The 22085-nt window shown below is 38.4% G+C and overlaps 2 protein-coding genes across 11 annotated transcripts in view; one reads left to right on the forward strand and one right to left on the reverse strand.

Annotated features, from left to right (window-relative positions):
* hmgcra (3-hydroxy-3-methylglutaryl-CoA reductase a) overlaps positions 1-7869 on the forward strand; it is a 113519-nt gene extending 105650 nt beyond the window's left edge. For all 5 annotated transcript variants that reach the window (XM_080189291.1, XM_080189294.1, XM_080189293.1 and 2 more), the window contains 3 exons: positions 576-734; positions 3502-3656; positions 5111-7869. In XM_080189291.1, coding sequence (XP_080045417.1) covers positions 576-734; positions 3502-3656; positions 5111-5165 — 369 coding nt within the window. In that variant the 3' untranslated portion in view covers positions 5166-7869. The remainder of the gene's footprint in view (positions 1-575; positions 735-3501; positions 3657-5110) is intronic.
* A 7230-nt stretch (positions 7870-15099) lies between these two features.
* LOC145343223 (ceramide transfer protein) overlaps positions 15100-22085 on the reverse strand; it is a 134967-nt gene continuing 127981 nt past the window's right edge. For all 6 annotated transcript variants that reach the window (XM_080189300.1, XM_080189298.1, XM_080189299.1 and 3 more), the window contains 2 exons: positions 19731-19867; positions 15100-18726 (listed from right to left, as the gene is read on the reverse strand). In XM_080189300.1, the coding sequence (XP_080045426.1) occupies positions 19740-19867 (128 nt within the window). In that variant the 3' untranslated portion in view covers positions 15100-18726; positions 19731-19739. The remainder of the gene's footprint in view (positions 18727-19730; positions 19868-22085) is intronic.

A 22085-nucleotide genomic window follows, 5' to 3' on the forward strand; every position in this document is an offset into this window, starting at 1 on the left:
CTTTTAAGGAAGGAAATCTGCCATCTTTACCCAGTCTGGCATACACAAATGTGGTTGACTCTTAATTGCCTCTGAAATGGCCCAGCAAGCCACTCAGTTCAAGGGCAATTAGCGATGTGCAACAAATGCTAGCCTTGCCAGTAACACTCACATCTAATGAAAGAATGAGTAATGAAAAAATACACCATAAACTCTCATTTTTAAGATAACCCAATTCGCAAATTTACATAGTTGCTTTACTGCGTTGTAATCTTAAAATAAGCAGTTCCTGTAACAATTCTGAAATATAAAATAGGCTATGAATGATTGCAAATCACGGACTTTGACCCCTTAAAACTACTTTTGTGATTGGCCGTCTAATTTGCCCAGACAACCAGGGTGTTGCCACTCTGAATGTAATATCTTGGTCCAGTTAAGATTTAAACATGCATATAGGTGGTTTATAAAATGTTGATAAAAATGGGGTTAGTTGTTCACAGCTCAATCTCTTCAATCTGCCCAGTTTTTTGTCATAATTTTGCAGATGCCTACATACTGTACAAACAGGAGTTGATGCTGTGTTTTTCTATGTTTAGGACCCAGCCCAGAATGTTAGTAGTTCAAATTGTATTACATTAATGGAATCAACTGGCATCAGTAATGAAGATTTGTACATCAGCTGTACCATGCCATCCATAGAGGTTGGCACGGTTGGAGGAGGGACCAACTTGCCACCACAACAAACCTGCCTGCAGGTGAGAGTTTGCATGTATATTTTGTTATTAATGCAGTTCAATTTCTTACTAAAGATGAGAATTGTCATCTGTTAACTAAACCAAGGCATCTGAAAGAAACTGAGGAACACAAGAAAGAGGAGCAGGAATAGACCACACAGTCCATTGAGCCAGTTCCACTATTCAGAATGATCATGGTTGATTTTGGGCTTCAACTCCATTTTCCAGCCCATTCCCCATATCCCTTTATTCTCAGAGATCCAAAATTTATCTATCCCAGCCTTAAATATATTCATTAATGGGCCATCTACAGTCCTCTGGATAGAAAATTCCAAAGATTCATAACCCTTTATTTCTTTCCTCCTGCTCAGTCCTACACCCTTTTCCTGACCAGCAGAAATAATGTGTCCCATGTATGCTTCAGAATGTTGTAGTTTTTGATGGTATTGCCTCACATTCTTCTAGACAGCAGAAAATATAAATCCAATTTACTCCGCTTCTCATCATAGGATAATTTCTTTATCCCAGGGACCAATTTGAACCTTTGCAGTACTGTCTTCAGTGCAAGTATATCCTTCCTTCAGTGTGAAGACCAGAACTGCACGCAATATTCTGGATGCGGTCTCAAAGTCCTGTATAATTGTAGCAAAACATCTTCATTTTTGTTCTTCAATCCCCAGACTATAAAGGCTAACATGATGGTACCTCTCATGGCTTGCTGACTTTTAAGTTCCTTGCACAAGCACACCAAGTTTCTAACCTTTTTAATTTTTTTTCATGCAACTAGGATAAAAAAAAGTCTTGACACTTTCCAATATTATACTCCATCTGCCTTCTTGCCTAACCTGTCTATATCTCATTTCATCTTCTGTATCCTCCTCACAGCTTCCCTTTCCACGACTTGATATCATCAGCAAACCTAGATGCATTACTCCCATTCTTTTCTTACAATCTAATGTAGGTTATAAATATCCGAGGTCCCATCACTGATCCTTGGCATTCTCTGGTCACAACCTGCCAACTTGAAAAAACCTTGTTTATGCCTATTCTGTTTTCCATCCATTAACCAATCCTCTGTCTATGTTAATATATGATCCCAACTTCCTGAGCCCTTATTTGCCTATTTACCTGCTATGTGACAGCTTATCAAATGCCTTTTGGATATCCAGACATACTAGAATTCCCCATTATCTACCATACTAGTTACATCCTCGTAAAACTAATAACTTTTGTTTCAAAATCTAATTCCCAAAGCACAGACTAGCTATGATGATGCAAATGGCAAAGATGGAATTATATTTTTAGCTCAAGTAATTTTATTTTCTTGATATAACTCCTTTCACATCTGGAGAACATTCTAAAATAAAGTGTAATGATTGGTATCCGATTACTAAAACAGAGCAAGGTCCAACAGATAAAGCAAAAGATTAACAACCTGATATGGTAAACAAGACACTAGGGAAACACTAATGTTCTTCTTGGAATAGGGGTGTAGAATATTTTGTTTGTCTAACCAATGTAGGTGGGGCCTTAGATGCTGACATAGTGGGGAGATGGTGGTTGACCAGTAATTCAGGTTAATGCTTTGGAGACATGGGCTCAAATCCCACTTTGGCAGCTGGTGGAATTTAAATTTAATTAATAAAATCCAGAATTGAAAGCTAGTGTCAGTAATAGTGACCATCAAAGTATCGTTGATTTGATGTTGGAATTTGCATTCAGTGAATTAATCTGGAATATCAAGTTATCAGATCTAAAATCCCACCTTGTTCACTAATGTCCTTCATAGAAACCTATAAAATTCTAACAGGATTAGATCAGGTTGATGCAAGAAGGATGTGCCCAGTGATGGGGATGTCCAGACCCAGGAGTCACAATCTGAGGATAGAGGATAGACCATTTAGAACAGGTGAGGAAGAATTTCTTCACCCAGAGATTGGTAAGACTGTGGAACTTGTTACCACAAAGTAGTTGAAGCCAAAACATTGTATGTTTTTAAGAATCAGTAAGGTGTCGTACTTGGGATGAAAAAGATCAAAGAATATGGGAAGAGGCATGATCAGGCTGTTGAGGTGGACAATCATAATGATGGTGCAAAAGGCTCAAAGGCCGTATGGTCCCTTCCTGCTTCTATATTTCTATGAAATCTACTATTCTTACCCAGTCTGGCCTATATGTGACACCCAATCCACAGCCACTGCCCTTTGAAATGCCCTAGTAAGCCACTTAATTCAAGGTCAATTAGAGATGGGTAATAAAATGCTGGCCTTGCCAGTGGCACCACTTATTTGAATTATGGGCACAGACATTATGGGCTCCTGTATGCTAATTGGAAGTAGACGAGGAGGCATATTCTCACCCAGCAGCAGCTTCAGTTTATTTGGAAATTTAATTGCGACTGATACACATGAACTGTTGTCCACGGTGGTACAGTGATTAGCACTGCTGTCTCACAACCCCAGGGACCTGGGTTTGATTCCCAGCTTTGGGTCATTTTTTGTGTGGAGTTTGCACATTCTCCCTGTGTCTGCATGGGTTTCTTTCGGGTGCTCCAGTTTCCTCCCATGGTCTGAAAGATGTGCGAGTTAGATGGATTGGCCGTGCTAAATTGCCTCTTAATGTGAGGGGGACTAGCTAGGGTAAGTGCATGGGATGAGGAGAGAGCCTGGGTGAGATGTGGTTGGGCAGACGTGATGGGCCATATGGCTTCTCCTGCACTGTAGAGATTCTATGATCTAATGAAAGATTTTGTTTAAAAGAAATATCCAGGCTTGTTTTCTTCTCTCAGATGCTTGGTGTTCAGGGTCCAAGTAAAGTGTTTCCTGGTGAAAATGCACGTCAGCTGGCAGAGGTAGTTTGTGGTACAGTAATGGCAGGGGAGCTGTCTCTCATGGCAGCACTTGCAGCAGGACATCTGGTAAAGAGCCATATGATCCACAACAGGTAACGTGTTTTCGTTTAACATTTTTGCTAGTAATTGAGTTTGTTTTAAATGCATACACATGATTTTCAATCATTAATGCCTTGGCATCTAGGAAGGCTAATTTTAGCCCATTTGTGCTGGGGTACTGGGTGGTTTTTCTTCCATTCTTTATTAAAAAAAAAGCACAATTGAATTGTTACATTTAAGGTGCTCCTTTTTGCTTTCTTTAAACCTTCTTCCCCTCTGGCAACCCCTGCCCCCACCCCAAGCTCCAGGAAGTGTCTACACTTGGAATCTGGTGTCATGGATGATGGTCTTCTGGAACCTTATCCAAAATGTCCTTAATGCACATGGTTCAGTAGCAAGTGCCAGCAGGCATTTTACCACAATAGAGGGGAAGTGTACCCAAGCTGAATCCAAAGGGGTCACTGGATTGCAAGTAGGAATGAGTCCAAAAATCTTTATTGGTTTCTCTGGTGGGATGCTAAGAATGTTTATAGCACCTTCACCATCTGCTTAGAGTGGATCAGTCAGTGTATTCTAACCTCACCATCGCATGCAGTCAACCAAACCAGTAAGTTTCTCATAATTTCAGAAGTATAGAAGTCCTCAGCAGCCCTGCCCACTGCTAGCTCATTGAGTTTATTCAATTAATGACTGACCAGGAAGGCCCCAGTTTGATCCCTGGTCACTGTTGACATGGTGTGTCTCAGCAAGGATCACTGTAAGGCTCTACAGATGTACCCATCAATGCTGAAGGGAGTAATCTGTGAGGGTTCCTGTCCTTAGTCACAATCCAATTCCATACTGGAAGTTAGTATGTTACATGAGAACTGGAGTGCAATTCCCTGTTGAATGGTCCACTCACAGTGGAGAGACAAATATAATGATTGCATATGAGAGATAAGAGTGGTGAGCACCTTGAAAATTATAGTTCAGCAAGAAATTGATACCTTTTTAAATGAGAAAATTGGCAAGAAAGTCCATTAATATTTATTGGTTCAAGTAACAACATGAAAGCAAATGGGGAGGTGATGGCCTAGTGGTATTGTCACTAGACTATTAATCCAGAAACTCAGCTAATGTTCTGAGGACCCACATTCAAATTCTACCAGGGCAGATGGTGGAATTTGAATTCAAAAAAAAAATCTGGAATTAAGAATCTACTGAGGACCATGAAACCATTGTCAATTGTCAGAAAAATCCATCTGGTTCACTAGTGGAAATCTGTCCTTACTTGGTCTGGCCTACGTATAACTCCAGAACCACAACAATGTGGCTGACTCTCAACTAGGGATGAGCAATAAATGCTGGCCAGTCAGTGACACCCCATGTTCCATAAATGAATAATTTTTAAAAAATATTGCATCCCCCCCCCCCCCCCCCCCCACCCAATCCTGGATCTTAGTTGGGCCTACAGCATGCAGAGATCATTTGGTGGTCCTAATAGTGTGGTTAAATCTGGTTTCTACAGGTCAAAAGTTAATTTCCAGGAGCTCCCTGGCAGCTGTACGAAGAAAGCACCTTGATCGCTATAGGATTGCAACTCAAAGGGATTCACTGGAAAGGTGCTTTGGATTTTCCCTTTTAAAATAACAGGACAGGTTGGCATTTCTTCATGATCAATTTCCAAGATTGCTGGAATGTTATTGCTTCAACCAGTATATCTGAAATGGAATGCACAAGGATTACTCCCAAAGCAAAAGCACCAGTATCCAGTGGTGTAATCAGAAATTGTACAGTGGTACATAGGACTAAGTAGCCTGTGGAACAGAACATGGGAAGAAACTACAAAATAAAAGGACCTGGTGAATGTTTGCTATTCCTGTTTATTCCAATGATCTTATTGAAGGCTTTCTGTGTTTTTTTTTAAGTTATTTATATGTATTTTTGAAGTTGACTTGATTTCAAAGCTTGCAATAACCTGTCTTGAGTAAAAGAATTACTGGACAATATAGCAGTCTCTCATGATTAAAAACAAAACTGCTGGCTGTCAGCCCTTGTTTTCTCTTGGTTCATCTTGTCAGAATGAGATAGATTCTGTTTTTTTTTAATGAAAATTTAGTTCATTTTCTGCAATGTATATTGCTGTTTGCCATGTTGTCTTCTCAGGAGAAATTAGAGTTACAGGCCCAAGATACCTAGTACATCGACACTCAAATGTCTAGAGTGGCTAAAAGTCAATGCAGAATAGTTTGAGTTTAACACATTTTGTAATACTTCATCCAGTCTACCCCCAACTCCAACTATCAGTACAGACTGGATTCAGGTGTTAGCTTTTGCCAAAAACAAATTTAGTTTTTCAAGCATGGTCAGTATAGAAATTACAGCCTTTTTTCAAACAAGGCAAAACTGATTTAAGAATTGCTGCCAGAATTTATGATGTGAATGTAAAACATGTCCTGCCTCTTGCTACTAATACAACTGTAGCTTGAAGAAAGCAGAATTTTTCACTCACCATTTTAATGTCAGCTGCCCAAAGTAGTCTACTGATCCTAGGAACTGCATGTTTGAAAACTACATTGAATGTTAGTCAAGAATTGATCTAGAATTACCTGACCACTGTGTGGCACAAAAATCAATAAAATCTGAGTGCAACTTGTACCTAGTTTTTAATTAGAATCTGCTTGACCTCAGGTGAAAGCTCTGCTCATCAGCTTGATTCCACCCCATGTTAAAGTGAAGTTCTCACATACTTCCTGAATTTACACTGACTCTATCCAAGCTATTGTTATTTTATCTCAGATTAGGCTCAACCAAATCTTGCAGTCTCTGCTGTTCTTGGATTGACTATTTTGCATCTTTACAGCAGCAATGATTTATATAAAAATAAACAACATTCACATTAAACTCATGTTTGGTTTCAAACTTTAATGTTAATTCTTGGAAGAACATGGTGCATAGTTGGTACTTTCCTTAAGATTTCAAATGTTTACACTAGATCTGTTCTGGCATATGGAAATAAGAAATGCAATGGGATGTCTCACTATAATTTGGCATAAATAAATTGCTTTTTTTTGAAAAGGAGCTTCTGACCTTGTATTAACTCATACATAGTGCCTGGTGTATGTCCTTTCAGCATTTGACATTAATTTTATTTGTTCATCCAGAATTGGGTGATTTTTATATTTTGTTATTCCAATATAGGCAATTTCCTGAACTACTCTACATTTAATCTATATGCAAATCATTCTACATATGCATAGGTAAGCAAGGTTCTGCGCACACAAAATGAAATGCCAGTCTGATTTTATGAAGCGAAGCAAACCCCCCCCCCATTGTGGACATTTAAAGTGGCACTTTTGTAGTTTAGAATGATCTACTTCCAGATTAAACATCCTACTTATGCTGGGGAGGGTTTGACTATTGCTGCTGAAAAGATGCACCATGCCTTTATTTTGACTGCAATAATAAATAATTACAGATTCTTGTGCCAACTTTTCCAGGTATTTGAAATTGTACTAAAGGTGCATTGTTCATACTTCCAGCTACAGTTGGTAGAGTTTCTTGCAATGTTGCTACCTTGAATGATTCACATGGTGGTACATGTTATCCAATAGGATTTGTGATTATCCTGCCATTTGCTACATCAACATTGCTTAAAAATATGACAAAATTAAATGCACCACATCTATTAATCCTTCACATTTACAGTTAAATCATTCTTTAACCAGTAAGTATAAATTCCCAGATATAAAAAGAACTGCGCTGTCTCATTTTACTGGTTTGAAGTATGCATGCAAACACTGCATGAGTGAGATCACATCAAATGATTCTTTACCCATGAAAAATGCTAAAGCATTTGGCAGCAGTACTGTAAAACAGGTCAGGCACTACTGTGTAAATTACCTACAGTTAAAAATAGACACATTACAGCAGAACAAACAAAAAAAAGTTTAAAGAAAACATCTCTAGTGGATGAATACTTAACTATTTTCTCTTTTACTTTTCTCTACTGCTGTTTGAACAGTTAATAACATATATATAACTTCTGGTTAGCTCTGATGTTGTACACTACCTAATGGGACATAATGTATATAGACTCAGCCTTGAGACACTTCACGTGCTTAAAACTATATCAAAATTGTGACTACTGTGATGTATTTAAATTGTAAAAATGCTGGGTTTTTTGCAAATGAAAAGCAGATTGAAAATAACTACCAGTATAACAATTCTAGTAAGTGCTTTTACAACATGAAGACCTGTTCATTAAACACATTTTTATAAAAAGTCTTTAAATTTTTATTTATATTTTGAATAGACTATATCTATCTCTCTGCTACTGATCACTAATCAAACTAGACAGATTAGGGACAGATTAAATATTTAAAAGTTTTTCTGAAAAAAGACATGTTGCTGAAGTATTCCATCTTTAACTCATCAGGACAAATGCAAAAATGGCAAATTTTAAACAATCTTAATTCCTACAACAGGAGAAAAGGGTGTTGATTGGTTAATGAATTGACTGAGTTTGGGAAGGCAAAAGAGAACTATAGATTTGGGTAATACAAAATTCACAAGAATGGACAGGTTAAGTACAGTTTGTACTCTGTCCATTATGAACAACTAAAATAAGATGTTTAAGATCAAGTGTACTGGCAACATGCTTACTTGGTTGAAGCCATTAAGTTACATTTTAGCTTCATTTGAAACAAGTTTTTAAAGTAGCATCTTGGCCTTTTGGCTAAGATGCAAATGAAATCAAGCCTTGGAGTAGGTATAGCTCCTCCAATCAGCTTGGATCATGTAAATCAATCCCAAGACAAGAGGTGAGAGCCCTGTCGTGGCAGCTCGGATCAGGAATGTCTCAACTTGAGACTCTGAATTGGACTTGACTGGATTGAATTTGGAATAAAAACAAAAAAAAGTTGATTTAATTGGCCATTCATTGGGATGCACTGGAATCCACACATAATGTTGCTTAATTAGTAAGCAGAGTGCCTATATGGACTGACAACAGCATTAGTTAGTTGTGAAGTGATATACTTTGCTTTTCCAGGGTATTTTGTAATGAATAATGCAGTTTTTTAAGTTGGAAGGTTTTGTTTGATTGAATTTGAGTGTATTGGACCCAAGTTAATGCCAGAGTACAAGTGTTGCTGCAGTGAGACATAATACCACAATAGAGTGAGCATAACAACACTCAGGAATGCAGCTTTCACTTTGTTTGATCCATTTGTGTCACTATTGCCCCAGTAGATGACTGCAAAACCAGCATGAAATATGCCTGCACTGGAACCTCACTCAAGCAGAAATACTTCAGCACCACCATTACAGGTGTTGCTAAACATATAAACATGCTACGTACTCTCTGAAAATGAAGAGTTCCACTATCCCACATCACAAACCAGCATCCAAGAAGTTGTCCTTGAATGTGTGTCTCCTGTTCCTAGTGCATGCAAATTGTGAAATGCCAAATGATGTCTGATTTTCACATGTAATACAGATGTTGTGTAATTATAAAGCATAGGAATGACCAAGCAGAAAACCCTACCAATGACACAGCAGCCATAAATTAACTAATCCGCATTCTTTGACATTGGCCTGAAAAAATGCACTGAATGAAACATCTAGCATTTTGCAACGGTGGAACATGTGGTTAGAGATTGAAGGATTGATGAGGCAGGTTATAACTTTCCTTACCTGTATGAATATAAACATATAGAAAATGCTGGAAATTCTCAGGAGGTCAGACAGCATCTTTGGAGAGGGAAAAACAAAGTTAATTTTCAATTGATTAACCTACTATTTAAAATCCTCTTGGACATAATCACTGGCTGAAGTCAGTTTTAAAAGCCCAAGGCATTGGCCTCATTACAATATCATTCAAAATATTAAGCACAAACTGGAAGATCTTTCGGTCTATCCAATGCTTCTGCAATAGAAATATTCAAGATTTGATGGGCTAAAGGATCCAAACACATGCCTTTTCAAGACTCCGCACTTCCTGAATCGCTATATTTTCCATCTCCAATTTTACGTTGAACATAGAACATTACAGCACAGTACAGGCCCTTCAGCCCTCGACGTTGTACTGAGCTATGTCCAAACCCAAGATCAAGCTATCCCACTCCCTATCATTCTGGTGTGCTCCATGTGCCTATCCAATAACCACTTGTAAGTTCCTAAAGTGTCCGACTCCACTGTCACAGCAGGCAGTGCATTCCACACCCCAACCACTGAAGAATTTACACCAGACATCCCTGCTATCTCACCCACCATGAACCTGAAAGTTATGCCCCCTAGTAACAGCTACATCCACCCAAGGAAATAGAGTGGGCGTGCAGAGATGATCTACCCCTTCATCATCTTATAAACCTTCATTAAGTCTACCTTTTAAAAAATCAAAACCCAAGATCAGATCAAATTATTAACTAAATAGGTTTTAAAGAATGAAACCTGTGACTTAAAAAAGTCTTATATTTCTCTGGGAAGATTAAAAGAATTACTGTGCTAGCATAAGCATAGTGGGCTAAATGGCCTCTTTCTCTGCTATAAGATTCTCAGATTGTGTCAGGGATGCAACAGTAATTTATGGCCACAACAATGATACAGGAAATCCTTGCCCAAGCAGATAAAAGGTGGACCAGAGGGTACTTTTGTAAACAGTGGAAATAGAAGCTACAGATTTTTCAGTGAACATTTTTGTATTTTTCTGAACAAGTAACCAAGCTGGTAAAAATTCTGTTTGAGAAAATAAGAAAGATACACAGGAAAAATTGTCAAACTATTCATTCCAAAATGGAATAATACTCATTAATACATTAAAATTATTAGCACAAATAGTTTATCCACTAATTTGCTAAAAGGTTTCTTTTTACATAATTAAAATGGAACGATATATTTCAGTATTCCAAAACATCACCTATAACGTACTTGTAGAGAACTAATCAGCAGAGATACCACAGCCAATCAGCTTAGGTTTCATCAGATCTCACCATCGTTTCAGTCGCAGACGATTCTGTTTAACCCTCAGAAGCCAGCAGGAGAAATGACTGCTTTGCAGACTATGGAAGTACCACTTCACATTTTACACACATTAATAAAATATGTTAACTCAAAGCAATTGCTCTACTGCTCGACTTCCCATTTTACCTTACACACTAACAAAATACTGCTAAGTTACAGCAATAAACAGATTTTAATAGGTTTCAATTCAAAATATTAACTCCAAAGTTAGGCAGTGATAAAAGCTCAGAATGGATGAATAAAAGTTTACATTTTGCTGAAGAATAATTTATACATAGAAGACAAGTGGAACAATGGACCCGTGCCATGCACAATACTTCTAGCATTTCAAACATTTAATGTTTAAACATTGGAAAACATGATATTCATTTTACTCATTTTCCATTTCCTTCAAACCTGTAGATTCTGTTCCCACATCACTGCCATGAACAGCTCAGCTCCTTATTCAGCTTTTGCTACAGAACTGTCAGTGAATGCAAATCAGAGTTGGAGGCACAAATCAAACATGAGTTTCTCAGCAACATGGTGCTGCAACTAATGCATGATCATACCACCTCACTGCTCAGTTTCATTTGTTGAGCGTTTGTGGTGTGGCGAAGCAAGAGTGTTTGTGCTGACCACAAAGATCTAGAAATTATTGAAGTGTGGTTCAAATCCTTCACCAAAAGAATGGATACTCCAAGTGTCCAACAATAGAGATTCCATCAAGGATTGTGAGAAGCCAATCACTTTGAAATATTACCACAAAAAGCAAACCAGGAAGTAAAATGCACCAATTATCCTTTGTTTGAGGGAAGTAAACTTGCAGTTATGGGACTAGAGTAGGAGAATCTAACTAACCGAATTAGAGAGCTAGTATGTACTCAATAGGCTGAGTGACCTCCTGTGCCATCATGACTCTTTAAAATGTAGGCTTTGAATTAAATTTTACATTGAAATAAATGATTGGGAAACTTCCATTCTCTTAGCAACACCCTGGTCCACTCCTTTCCCATAGCAACTGCCTATGCAATTGTAGAAGGCATAATACTTGCACCTTTACACTGTCATTGTCAAAGGCTCAAAACATTCCTTCCAAGTGAAGCAGCAAGTTACTTGTAATTCTTTCAATTTAACAAACATATTGGCTGCCTGCAATATTGTCTCCTCTACACTGGGGAGCCCAAATGCAGACAGATAACCCCATCACAGAACATGTTCACTCAGTTCACGAGCAAGTGCTGTCCTTGGCCTGCTATATTATTCTATTGGAGCACAACCCAAGCTGGAAGTACAGGGCCTCATTTTCCCATTCAGGGACTTTACAGCTTTCTGAACGCAACATCAAGTTTAACAACTTCCATGAACTCTTCTCCATTTTGAAGTTTCTCTTCACCAACCCCCAAATGCTATTGTGTGTCTTGTTTGGATGTTTTTGCTTTTGGACAGCACTGACCCTCACTCTACTATTCACCCCACACCAATCCTTTGTTTCTTTAATTCTATCATTAACATTTCCTTTGCCTTTAGTTTCATTACATCTTAATTTCCCTTACCCTCTAACCTGTCCTCGATCTGTTTTCCTCCATCTCACATCTATTCAAAAGCAGAAAACCTTTCATATCTCTACCTCTTTTTAGTTCTGAATAAATGTCCTATTGGACTCAAAACATTAAGTCTGTTTCCCTCTCTACAGCTGCTAACAGTGCTGCTGAGTTTTTCCAGTACACTGTTTTAATTTCAACATCTGCAGCATTTTGCTTTTATTATAAAGGCAAGCTTCTCTGTTCAGTGATTTTTAATTGATTGCAGCCTTTGGGGACTTCAACAGTGCACCCAATGGAGAAACATCGACTACAATTCCACATCTAACTGTGGATGTGTGGATTCCAGAAGTTGCTGTCAGTCTGAGGAATAATTTTATCACCATAAAATCAAGACAATTAAGACTGTTACAGATAATTTGTTGTAATGAATTCCAGATTCTATGGATTTCTCAGCAACCCACCTAGATGTCAGTTAACAGAGATAACCAATCTCATTGTAACTCCATCTCTGTCATGAGGGAGCCCAGTCTTCACAACTGAAGATCTCACATTATTCTCACCAGTAGTCATTTGACTCTGACAGGCCTCAAATGATGCCACACTTTCCATCGTGCCTCTCAAGACTCTTCCCCTGGATTCCCAAGTGTGCACTAACCCACAACTTCAGCTGCATCACCGTATCCCTGTTCACAAGGGGGTATCTTTATCCCAAACATAGCCTGCCACACACAGTCATCCTTTTACGGATCATCTAACTTAAAGGTTGGCCAACCGCAGTTTTTTTTCCTGCTCCGAGGTACTTTCTGTTCTTCTTAACTGGGACCTCTCCCTGTCCCCGCCATAGAACTCTTCACTATGGTGCTCCACTCCTGGTCACGTGTAGTTTTATATTTCCCCTATTTTACACAGTACCACTGTCAGAATGCATCATCACAGGAATGTTATAGTACAGGAGGCTATTCAGCCCACCACGTCTACATGAGGTCTCCCAATGAGCAATTCCCTGAGTGCCATTCTTTCCATAACCATGCACATTCTTCCTGGTCAGGTAACAGTGCAATTCCCTGCTGAACACATTGAATGAACCCACCACCACAACACACTCAGGCAGTAGATTCCAAACCTTAACCATCCTTTAAATGTCAGATTGTGCATGTATAACCCAGATTCCAGCCTATGTATATGTGAAACTTGAGACTTGTGATGACTTGAGTTCCCAGCCTCTGCTCTCAACTAGATTTCTTTGCCAGTCTTGCTTCTTTTGCCAATTACTTTAAATTTGTGCCCTCGCTTTCTCAATCCTTTCACAACTAGGAACAGTTTTTCCTGACGCAGACTCTTCATGTTGAACGCCTCTATCAAATCTCCTCTCAGCCTTCGCTTCAAGGAACAGTCCCAACCTCTCCAATCTATCTTCATAACTAAGCTCAACATTGGAAGCATTCCAGTGAATCCTTTCTCATTCTCCCCCCAGAATTGTGGCACCCAGAACTGGATACAACACTCCAACCGAGGCCAAACCAGTGCCTTGTACAAATCCAACATCCTTGTTCTTGTATGCTTTATGCCTCTACTACTAAAGCCTAGGATATTGTTTGCTCCTGCCATCTTCAATTACTTATTCATATATACACTTCCTTTTGTCCTGCACCCCTTTCAGAATCGCAGTTTATTTTCGATTGTCTCTCCATGTTCTTCCCACCAAAGTGAATCATTTCATATTCCTCTATATTGAGCTTCATTTGCCATCTGCCCATTTCACCAATTTGCCAATGTACCTTTGAAGTGTGCAGTATGGCACTGAGATAGACACAGGCCAGGTAGACACAGATTTAAATTCCTGGCCTGTGAAGAGTTAAGCCAATCCAGCAATGAGGAGATGGCAGGAACCGAACTGACTTCACTGTTGTCAACTCTTGCCCGAGTCAGGAAGTTAAGACTTTGAGTTTCAATCCAGACACTAACTCAAAAATCTAGGCCAACATGTCAGTACACTATGGATGGAGGTCTACACTGTCAAAGGAGATGTTTTTCAGATGAGACATTAAAACAACCTGTCCTCTCAGGTGGAGTTAACATGGCATTATTCAAAGATCAGCAGGCAGCTATTCCCGATATCCTGACCAATACTAATTCCTCGGATCACAAACAAATAATTTAGCCATTTATCTAATTTCTGTTGTGAGACTTTATGCAACTGCTGTATTTTTCACAATAGTGAATACATTTTAAAGTAATTTGTTGATGGGAGAGCACTTTGGGATGCCGAGGTCTTGAAAGATGCCTTGATAAAGTGTTTGCATTTTGTTTTATTATCCATCAATAATCATTTCACCCTCATGATGGTGGACCAAAGCAAAGTGAGGAACACTGAGTACATTTGTTTTGGATTCCATATCTAAGGAAGGATGTGCTGGCCTTGGAAAGGTCCAGAGGAGATTCACAAGAATGATCCCTGGAATGAAGAGCTTGTCATACGAAGAACAGTTGAGGTCTCTGGGTCTGTAATCATTGGAGTTTAGAAGAATGAGGGGGTTCTTATTGAAATTTAAGAATACTGCAAGGCCTGGATAGAGTGGATGTGGAGAGGATAATTCCACTAGTAGGAAAAACTAGAACCAGAGGGCACAACCTCAGGCTAAAGGGACAATTCTTTAAAAGAGATGGAGGAGGGATTTCTTCAGCCAGAGAGTAGTGAATCTGTAAAACTCTGCCACAGAAGGCTGTGGAGGCCAGGTCATTGAGTGTCTTTAAGACAGAGATAGATAGGTTCGTGATTAATAAGAGGGTCAGGGATTAAAGGGGAAAGGCAGGAGAATGGGGATGAGAAAAATATCAGCCATAATAGAATGGCAGAGCAGATCAATGGGCCAAATGGCCTAATTCTGCTTCTATGTCTTATGGTATCCAAAATACAAAATTATTACTGATTGAACAGGAGTAACCATTTTCAAAGAACACAAAACACTCGATCTTCTATAATGTTTTAATACTTTTCACTTTTTAAATACTGGATTTTAATTTGTGATAACATGAAGGAACTAAACTTTATAAACTGATCTTTTACACATTGCTGATTGGAAAAACTGTTTTACAGTCCAACATCACTGACACATATTAACCAGTGTTTTGCTGTACACAAAGCTAAATCAGGATATAAAGCTTTCATAAAACAAATCTCTTACCACATTCTACACACTCAATATATTTTGAAATAGAAGTCCATATTTTAACCTGTAAATGACGTGTTTTCTTTACATTCCAGAGAAGTTTCAATACTTTACAATCGCCTCTTTTAGTGTAATTACTTTATACCAGAATAATTTCAAAATTACATCACATTTAGTGCAATTGTGGCTAACAATATTGAGTTCTATACACGTAAACTTCCCAATTTATTAAAAGTTAGCTTAATTCAAACCAGTACCAGGTTTTTAACCTGGATCATTGCTAAAGTTCCCACTGATAAGTTAGTCAGGTATATAACAGTTTTTCATTTGGAATATTCAATCAAAATTTACAGGATTTTTCCCCCTAAATTCCCTGTAAAATCTATGCACAAACTTTGCAGATTGCTTCTTGTTGAATGCAAGGATTTTGAAGTAAACTGAAATGAACAGGTGCTAGGAATAAACTGCATGATAAAAGACTTGCTTCTGTAAGCCGCTGAACTATATGTCCACTTTGAATCCAGTATGTGGCCCATTCAAGCAACTTGGCAACAACCTCAACATTTCTAGCCCAAGAGTAGACTGCTTCCATGACTCCCAGTTATAATTTTTGCTCTGTTGAAAAGCATAACTACTGTGTAAGGCAGCCAAAAATAATGTCCTCCACACAGAAAACCATGAGCTAAATTAGCACATAGGCTAAAGAATTAGTCAGAATGGGGACTGAAACTATTGCCATCAGCACAGAGAAAAATCTACCTAATGCATAACCCAAAATAGCAGTTTGGAGTAGGATGCTACAAGCACCCTTACGTGTGGTCATCATCAAAACACACATATTCCCCATCATCTGAAGCACAAAAATTGTAAAACATTATCAAGCACCAATTAAATTACCAAAGTTACCATTTGTATTCTGCTTCAGAGTTTAGGTTCCAGTATGTGACACTGAAATGTTAAGCCTCACTTGCTGCATTCCACCCAATAGTTTCTTTGTGATGAACATCAACTACTGCGAATCGGATTTAACACCATTTCTCAATGCCACCAGCCTCTAAACTGACACCAAGAAGCTACACAGTACCTAGTGTAAAATCCTGACTTTCATGTTTGCTTTGATATAAGTACCTGGAATACTAACTTTATATAAAATTGATCAAGTGTTTAGGGGAATTCTTACAAGAAAAATGGCACTAAAGCTTCTCCAAAAAAATCACAAGGAAGATGAAAATGCAAAATAGGAGGAACAGTCTGAAAATAAAAGGGGGCGGGGTGGGTGTGGAGCATTCCAGTATAAAAGAAATCTGCACGTAGCCATAGTCCGAATTGTAATTGCTATTCGGGATAATGCATTGAGAAAATAAATTTAATCTCATCCTCATTATACAATTCATTTCAACCAACCAATATAGACCGGGACTGAACACAAGCCCAAAAAGTCTATATGATGGCTCAACTGCATGAACTATTCCCAAATTCCCTCAGTGTCTAAATGAACAGAACATTCAGCCTTTTTTGCATCACAATGGTACATTGGCTATACAAAACCAGCTTTTTTGGTCTAATAGAAAGCAAAACCCTTGCATTCAGCCAAGAAAATCTTTCTTCCTGTTGATGTGATGCCCGCCATAAATTAATTGCAGATGTGAATGGTTTGTGGAGGATGGAGATAATCAGGAAACCTTTATAAACAGTTGGATTCATTAGGTATAGCCTGGAAGTTTCTGTATAATCTAAACATAGTGTTCTAAATTAATCCTCAACGCCGTACTTATACTTGACCAGGCTTCTCTAAGAACACAAAACAATTTATTGAGCACATAACTATCCCTCAAATTTAGGCACTTTCACACTTGAAGCTGCTGTAATGTATACAGTCTAGTTAGTGATGTAGTATTGTACTGTAAAAATAAAGTCTGCTGGTCACATTATTGATATTCATTTGCTTACATTATATTGGCTGCAACTTCAATTATTAATAAATATTAAAGGGTCTGTGGTGGTTTTATATCTAGACTTAAAGTTTAAAAAAAACTCTACAGATAGAGGGAAGCATTGCACAACTTATGCCAAAAGATTTCAATAATCCAGCAGACCTGAAAACCAGGTGCAACTATTTGAACTGCATCCAGTAACAGACGCAGCATTAAGTATTGCCTTGAAATCAACAGGAAGAAAAATGGTCTCATTGCACAGAATTTCATGGGAATTAAGTTCTTCAGATGCATCCATTCCACAGAGCAACATGCATCAAGAGCATGTAAATTTACTCCTGAAACACAACTGGCTAGTTCCAATCAAACATCAGGAACAGCACTTAATTCAATTCGCAACAGATTTTGCACAATTGCATGAATGAACGGGAAGGTGTGCACTAACAATTTATGCAATGGGCTTTCACCTATCAGCTATGCTTAACCGGCGTATCTTATTCACAATAATGCAAACCTCTTCCATCAATATTGCTTAAAACAGTCATTCATCTTTTGACGATATGTCTACACTGGTCATGACGAGAACACCAATCCATTTCAACATGAAAAATCCCCATTTGACATGTTTCAAGTAATCCTCCTTCCAGCCCCATACCACCATCTTAAAAGATCTCAGAACTTTCAATAACAACACAAAATATATGTAACAAATATACAAACTAAAAATGCAGTAGAAATATAGTTTGTAAACAAAAGGGAAATAAAGCTTTTCGAAATCTCCATCAAAACTGCACGTTCTTCATAGGAGATTGTAAGAAAGAGAAAGGGCAAATGCCAGAGGTCAAAGGGCAAAGACAGCCCGAATTAGTTTTATAAGAAATTAGTTTCAAGGTTAGAAGCAAGGACTGGTTTTAGACCAGTAAAAGAATGTGATGAGTTCAGTGATTATAGAATGCTAATTAGCAAGACTTGGGTAAGACTTAAAGAAATGACACCTTACTGTAGACCCCAAAGATGGCTAACATTTTTGCAACTTAGGATTACAAATTCAATTTTGCTTGTTGCAAAAACATTGAAATTTTGGCCATGATTATGCAGGCCTACATTAACAAACATGCTATCTTTTTTAACAATTAAAGCCATCAACCTATTGTTTTTGATCCAAAATGTGATTGTTTTATAAAAAAACGTTGCTGGGTCAAATTGTAAACAGCTGCATGAGCTCCACATAGATGAATTACACACTGACGCACTAAAATGGAACAGAGCACAGACAGTGTTGAACATCAGCCACAGATGCAAAATGACAGCCTACGTGAGTTGGGTGCAGGCTGAGAAGTGAGACAGGCCTTGCAAGAGGGGAGGACACTGGAAATCCAATGCGCCAGCTCAGAGTCACTGTAATCCTTGAGTGTACGAGGACATCTTTTCTTCCATACGCTGATTGCTGGGAAAAGCATGGTAGAAACAGCAGCAAATCCATGCTGAAGACTGAAGACACAAGATGGTATATGTGAACATTTTTGGGACTATTGTTTGAATATGCTACTTCTATAAACATAAAATACACTTTCATGAGAAAAAGAGGCACTGATACTGCACATTGTTTTCAATGTCTTAAAATCCATTACAGAATATTTCATTACAGGATGTTCCTCTCATTATTTCTAATCAAAGCATCAGGGAAGGACCATTGTGCTTTTTACTGGACATAAAACTGTGAATTATTGGGTCAATATTAACAATTTTCTGGAGAAAAACACATCTAACCTTTTAAGATTTTGTTCATACATGAATAAGGAAGTGTGCTGTGCTAACTGCAGACAGCCTCTAACCCACAAAAGCCCATGAGGGAGGTGCCATTATGGTGTGAGCCAGACATGGACTGTGCAGCTGGAAGTCATGGTCTGTCTTTGAGGTCACCATTTTAAAGCTATTGTACCGCAGGTAATCATTCAATAATAAGATTTAATTACAATAGTAATCGTTCAATAATAAGATTTAATTACAATAAACTCCAGCAACTTGTACCCAGCCCATCAAAAAGGCAGCCATCAATCCCATCTCAACAGTTAGCTAGAGATTCTGCCTCCAATGACAAGGTGTAAACATTTAGACTGTGCAATCTGCAATTTGTCTGGTGGCAACAAAATTACACTCAAAATAGAGTAAGACAAGGGCCTCGAGAAGACGTGATTTTCCAGCAGAATTTCATTTTCCTCTTCTTTCCTTAAATCATGGTGCTATTTATAATTCAGGGATCAAAGAACTTGCTTCAAGGGCTGCATTAATTCCAACAAGAACAGTTTGTGTAATCATGGAGATTCTAATTCAAATAATTAAATCAACCCAACTTCCATACAACCACAGTCTTCTCCAAGTTTTATTAAGTATTAGTTGTTATTAAAATCTTAAATTGTATGCTCTCAGGCACTCTTGCAAAACTGAACTTAATCATTTTCATGGCACTTCAATAGAAATAACTAATGTTATACCTCTAAATACTAGAAGAGAATGTCTTTGCCTGTAGTTTTCTCCTGCACATACGATGTAAAACGTTTGAGAAATTTGGGATATTCACGTTTTGCAACTGCTCGAAGTACTGACGCTGGTGCCCATCCTCCAGGATTTACTAAGAGCAAAGAAACAACATAGGGGCCACATTAGATTTTTTAAAAACCCGAAGAACCAACTAGTTCAATATCCAACATCCTAAAAATGGCAGGAGGTTATTTCAAGTTTTAGGATGCAAACTACTGTAAAATGTACATATAAACATGCTTCCTCTTTTTCAATTACTAATGCTAATGACAAATTTCAACACTTCAAACATAATTCAAGCTAAATGTTAGCTAAATTGCATCAGGTAGAGAAAGAGAAGTAAGGAGGGGAAAATAAATTTGCATAAAGTGAGTTTAAAAGAAGTTAAAAAATTGCAAATTTAAAAAAATTCCAACAATTAATAACTAGATGAATGAGACACCAGATTTGGAGTTTTGTGTAGTTTTGGTCTTCCTATCTAAGAAAGGATATACTTGCCATAAATTCAGTGCAGCATAGGTTCACTAGGCTGATAGAGTCATAGAGGTTTACAGCATGGAAACAGGCCCTTCAACCCAACTTGTCCATGCCACCCCTTTTTTAAACCACTAAGCTAGTCCCAATTGCCCGCGTTTGGCCCATATCCCTCTATACCCATCTTACTCATGTAACTGTCCAAACGCTTTTTAAAAGACAAAACTGTACCTGCCTCTACTACCACCTCTGGCAGCTTCTTCCTGAGACTCACCACCCTGTGTGAAAGAATTGCCCTCTGGACACTTGTGTATCTCTCCTCTCTCACCTTAAACCTATGCCCTCTCATTTTAGACTCCTCCACCTTTGGGAAAAGATATTGACTTTCCAGCTGATCTATGCCCCTACTATTTTATAGATCTATATAAGATCAGCCCTCAGCCTCCTATGCTCCAGAGAAAAAAGTCCCAGTATATCCAAACTCTCATAAGTCAAACCATCAAGACCTGGTAGCATCCTAGTAAACCTTTTCTGCACTTTCTGGGTTAATAATACGCTTTCTATAATAGTAGTGAAGTAGGGAAAAGGATGAATGCATTTTGTATCTGAAGTGAAAGGGTTAATGGATTTTGTACCTAGAATATGTCACAAACATAACCCTCCATCATGACTATCTCCTTTAGCTTATATTGTTCCTGGCATTAATATAAGTTTTTTGTTCGTCTCTTACGTGCTTTAACTTTCATTTGTATAAAGACAGATAGTTTAATGTGGCTGTTATTTTGTAGACTTTGTAAATCTTACCTATTTGTGTTAGTTAGACATCGTTACACAGATGGTAGTTTATGATACTGGTTTTTAACAGCTGCTGATGGCAGATTGTGATACCGGCTTTTAACAGGAAGAGTCCTGCTGGGACAGCCACGATTGCACAAGTAAACTTCAAAGAAGACATGCCGATTCCACTGCAGAAGGGGTTTTGATTCACTAACAGTCTGAGGTATTATTTTACTTACAACAGTGGCCAGAACTGTACACAGAATTCCAAGTATGACCTTACCAATGTCTTGTACAACTTCAGCAAGACGTCCAATTCCTGTATTCAATGTTCTGACCAATGAAACCAAGCGTGCCTAATGCCTTCTTCACCACCCTGTCCACCTGTAACTCCACTTTTAAGCAGCTATGAACCAATGACTCTAGATCTTTGTGTTCTGTAACTCTCCCCTACGCCCTACCATTAACTGAGTAAGTCCTGCCCTGATTCAATCTACCAAAATGCATCACCTCGTATTTATCTGAACTCCATCTGCCATTTGTTAGTCCACTGGCCCAGGTTATCCTAGATAACCTCCTTTACTGTCCACTATGCCACCAATCTTGGTGTCATCTGCAAATTTACTAACCATGCCTCCTAAATTCTCATCCAAATCATTAATATAAATGACAAATAACAGTGGACCCAGCGCTCATCCCTGAAGCACACCGCTGGTCACAGGCCTCCAGTTTGAAAAACAACCCTCTACAACCATTCTGTCTTCCGTCATCAAGCCAATTTTGTGTCCATTTGGCTACTTCACCCTGGGCTCCGAGAGATTTAACCTTATGCAGCAAACTATCATGCGGTACCTTGTCAAAGGCCTTGCTAAAGTCAGTGTAGACAACATCAAATGCACTGCCCTTATCTACCTTCTTGGTTCCCCCTTCAAAAAACACATTCAAACTTGAGACATATGATTTTCCACTCAAAGTCATGCTGACTGTCCTTAATTAAGGGCATAAGAACTAGGAGCAGGAGTAAGCCATCTGGCTCTTCAAGCCTGCTCCATCATTCA

This window comes from Carcharhinus amblyrhynchos, chromosome 5 (genome assembly GCF_965287045.1).
Source record: "Carcharhinus amblyrhynchos chromosome 5, sCarAmb.v2.hapA, whole genome shotgun sequence".
Classification (NCBI taxonomy): Eukaryota; Metazoa; Chordata; class Chondrichthyes; order Carcharhiniformes; family Carcharhinidae; genus Carcharhinus; species Carcharhinus amblyrhynchos.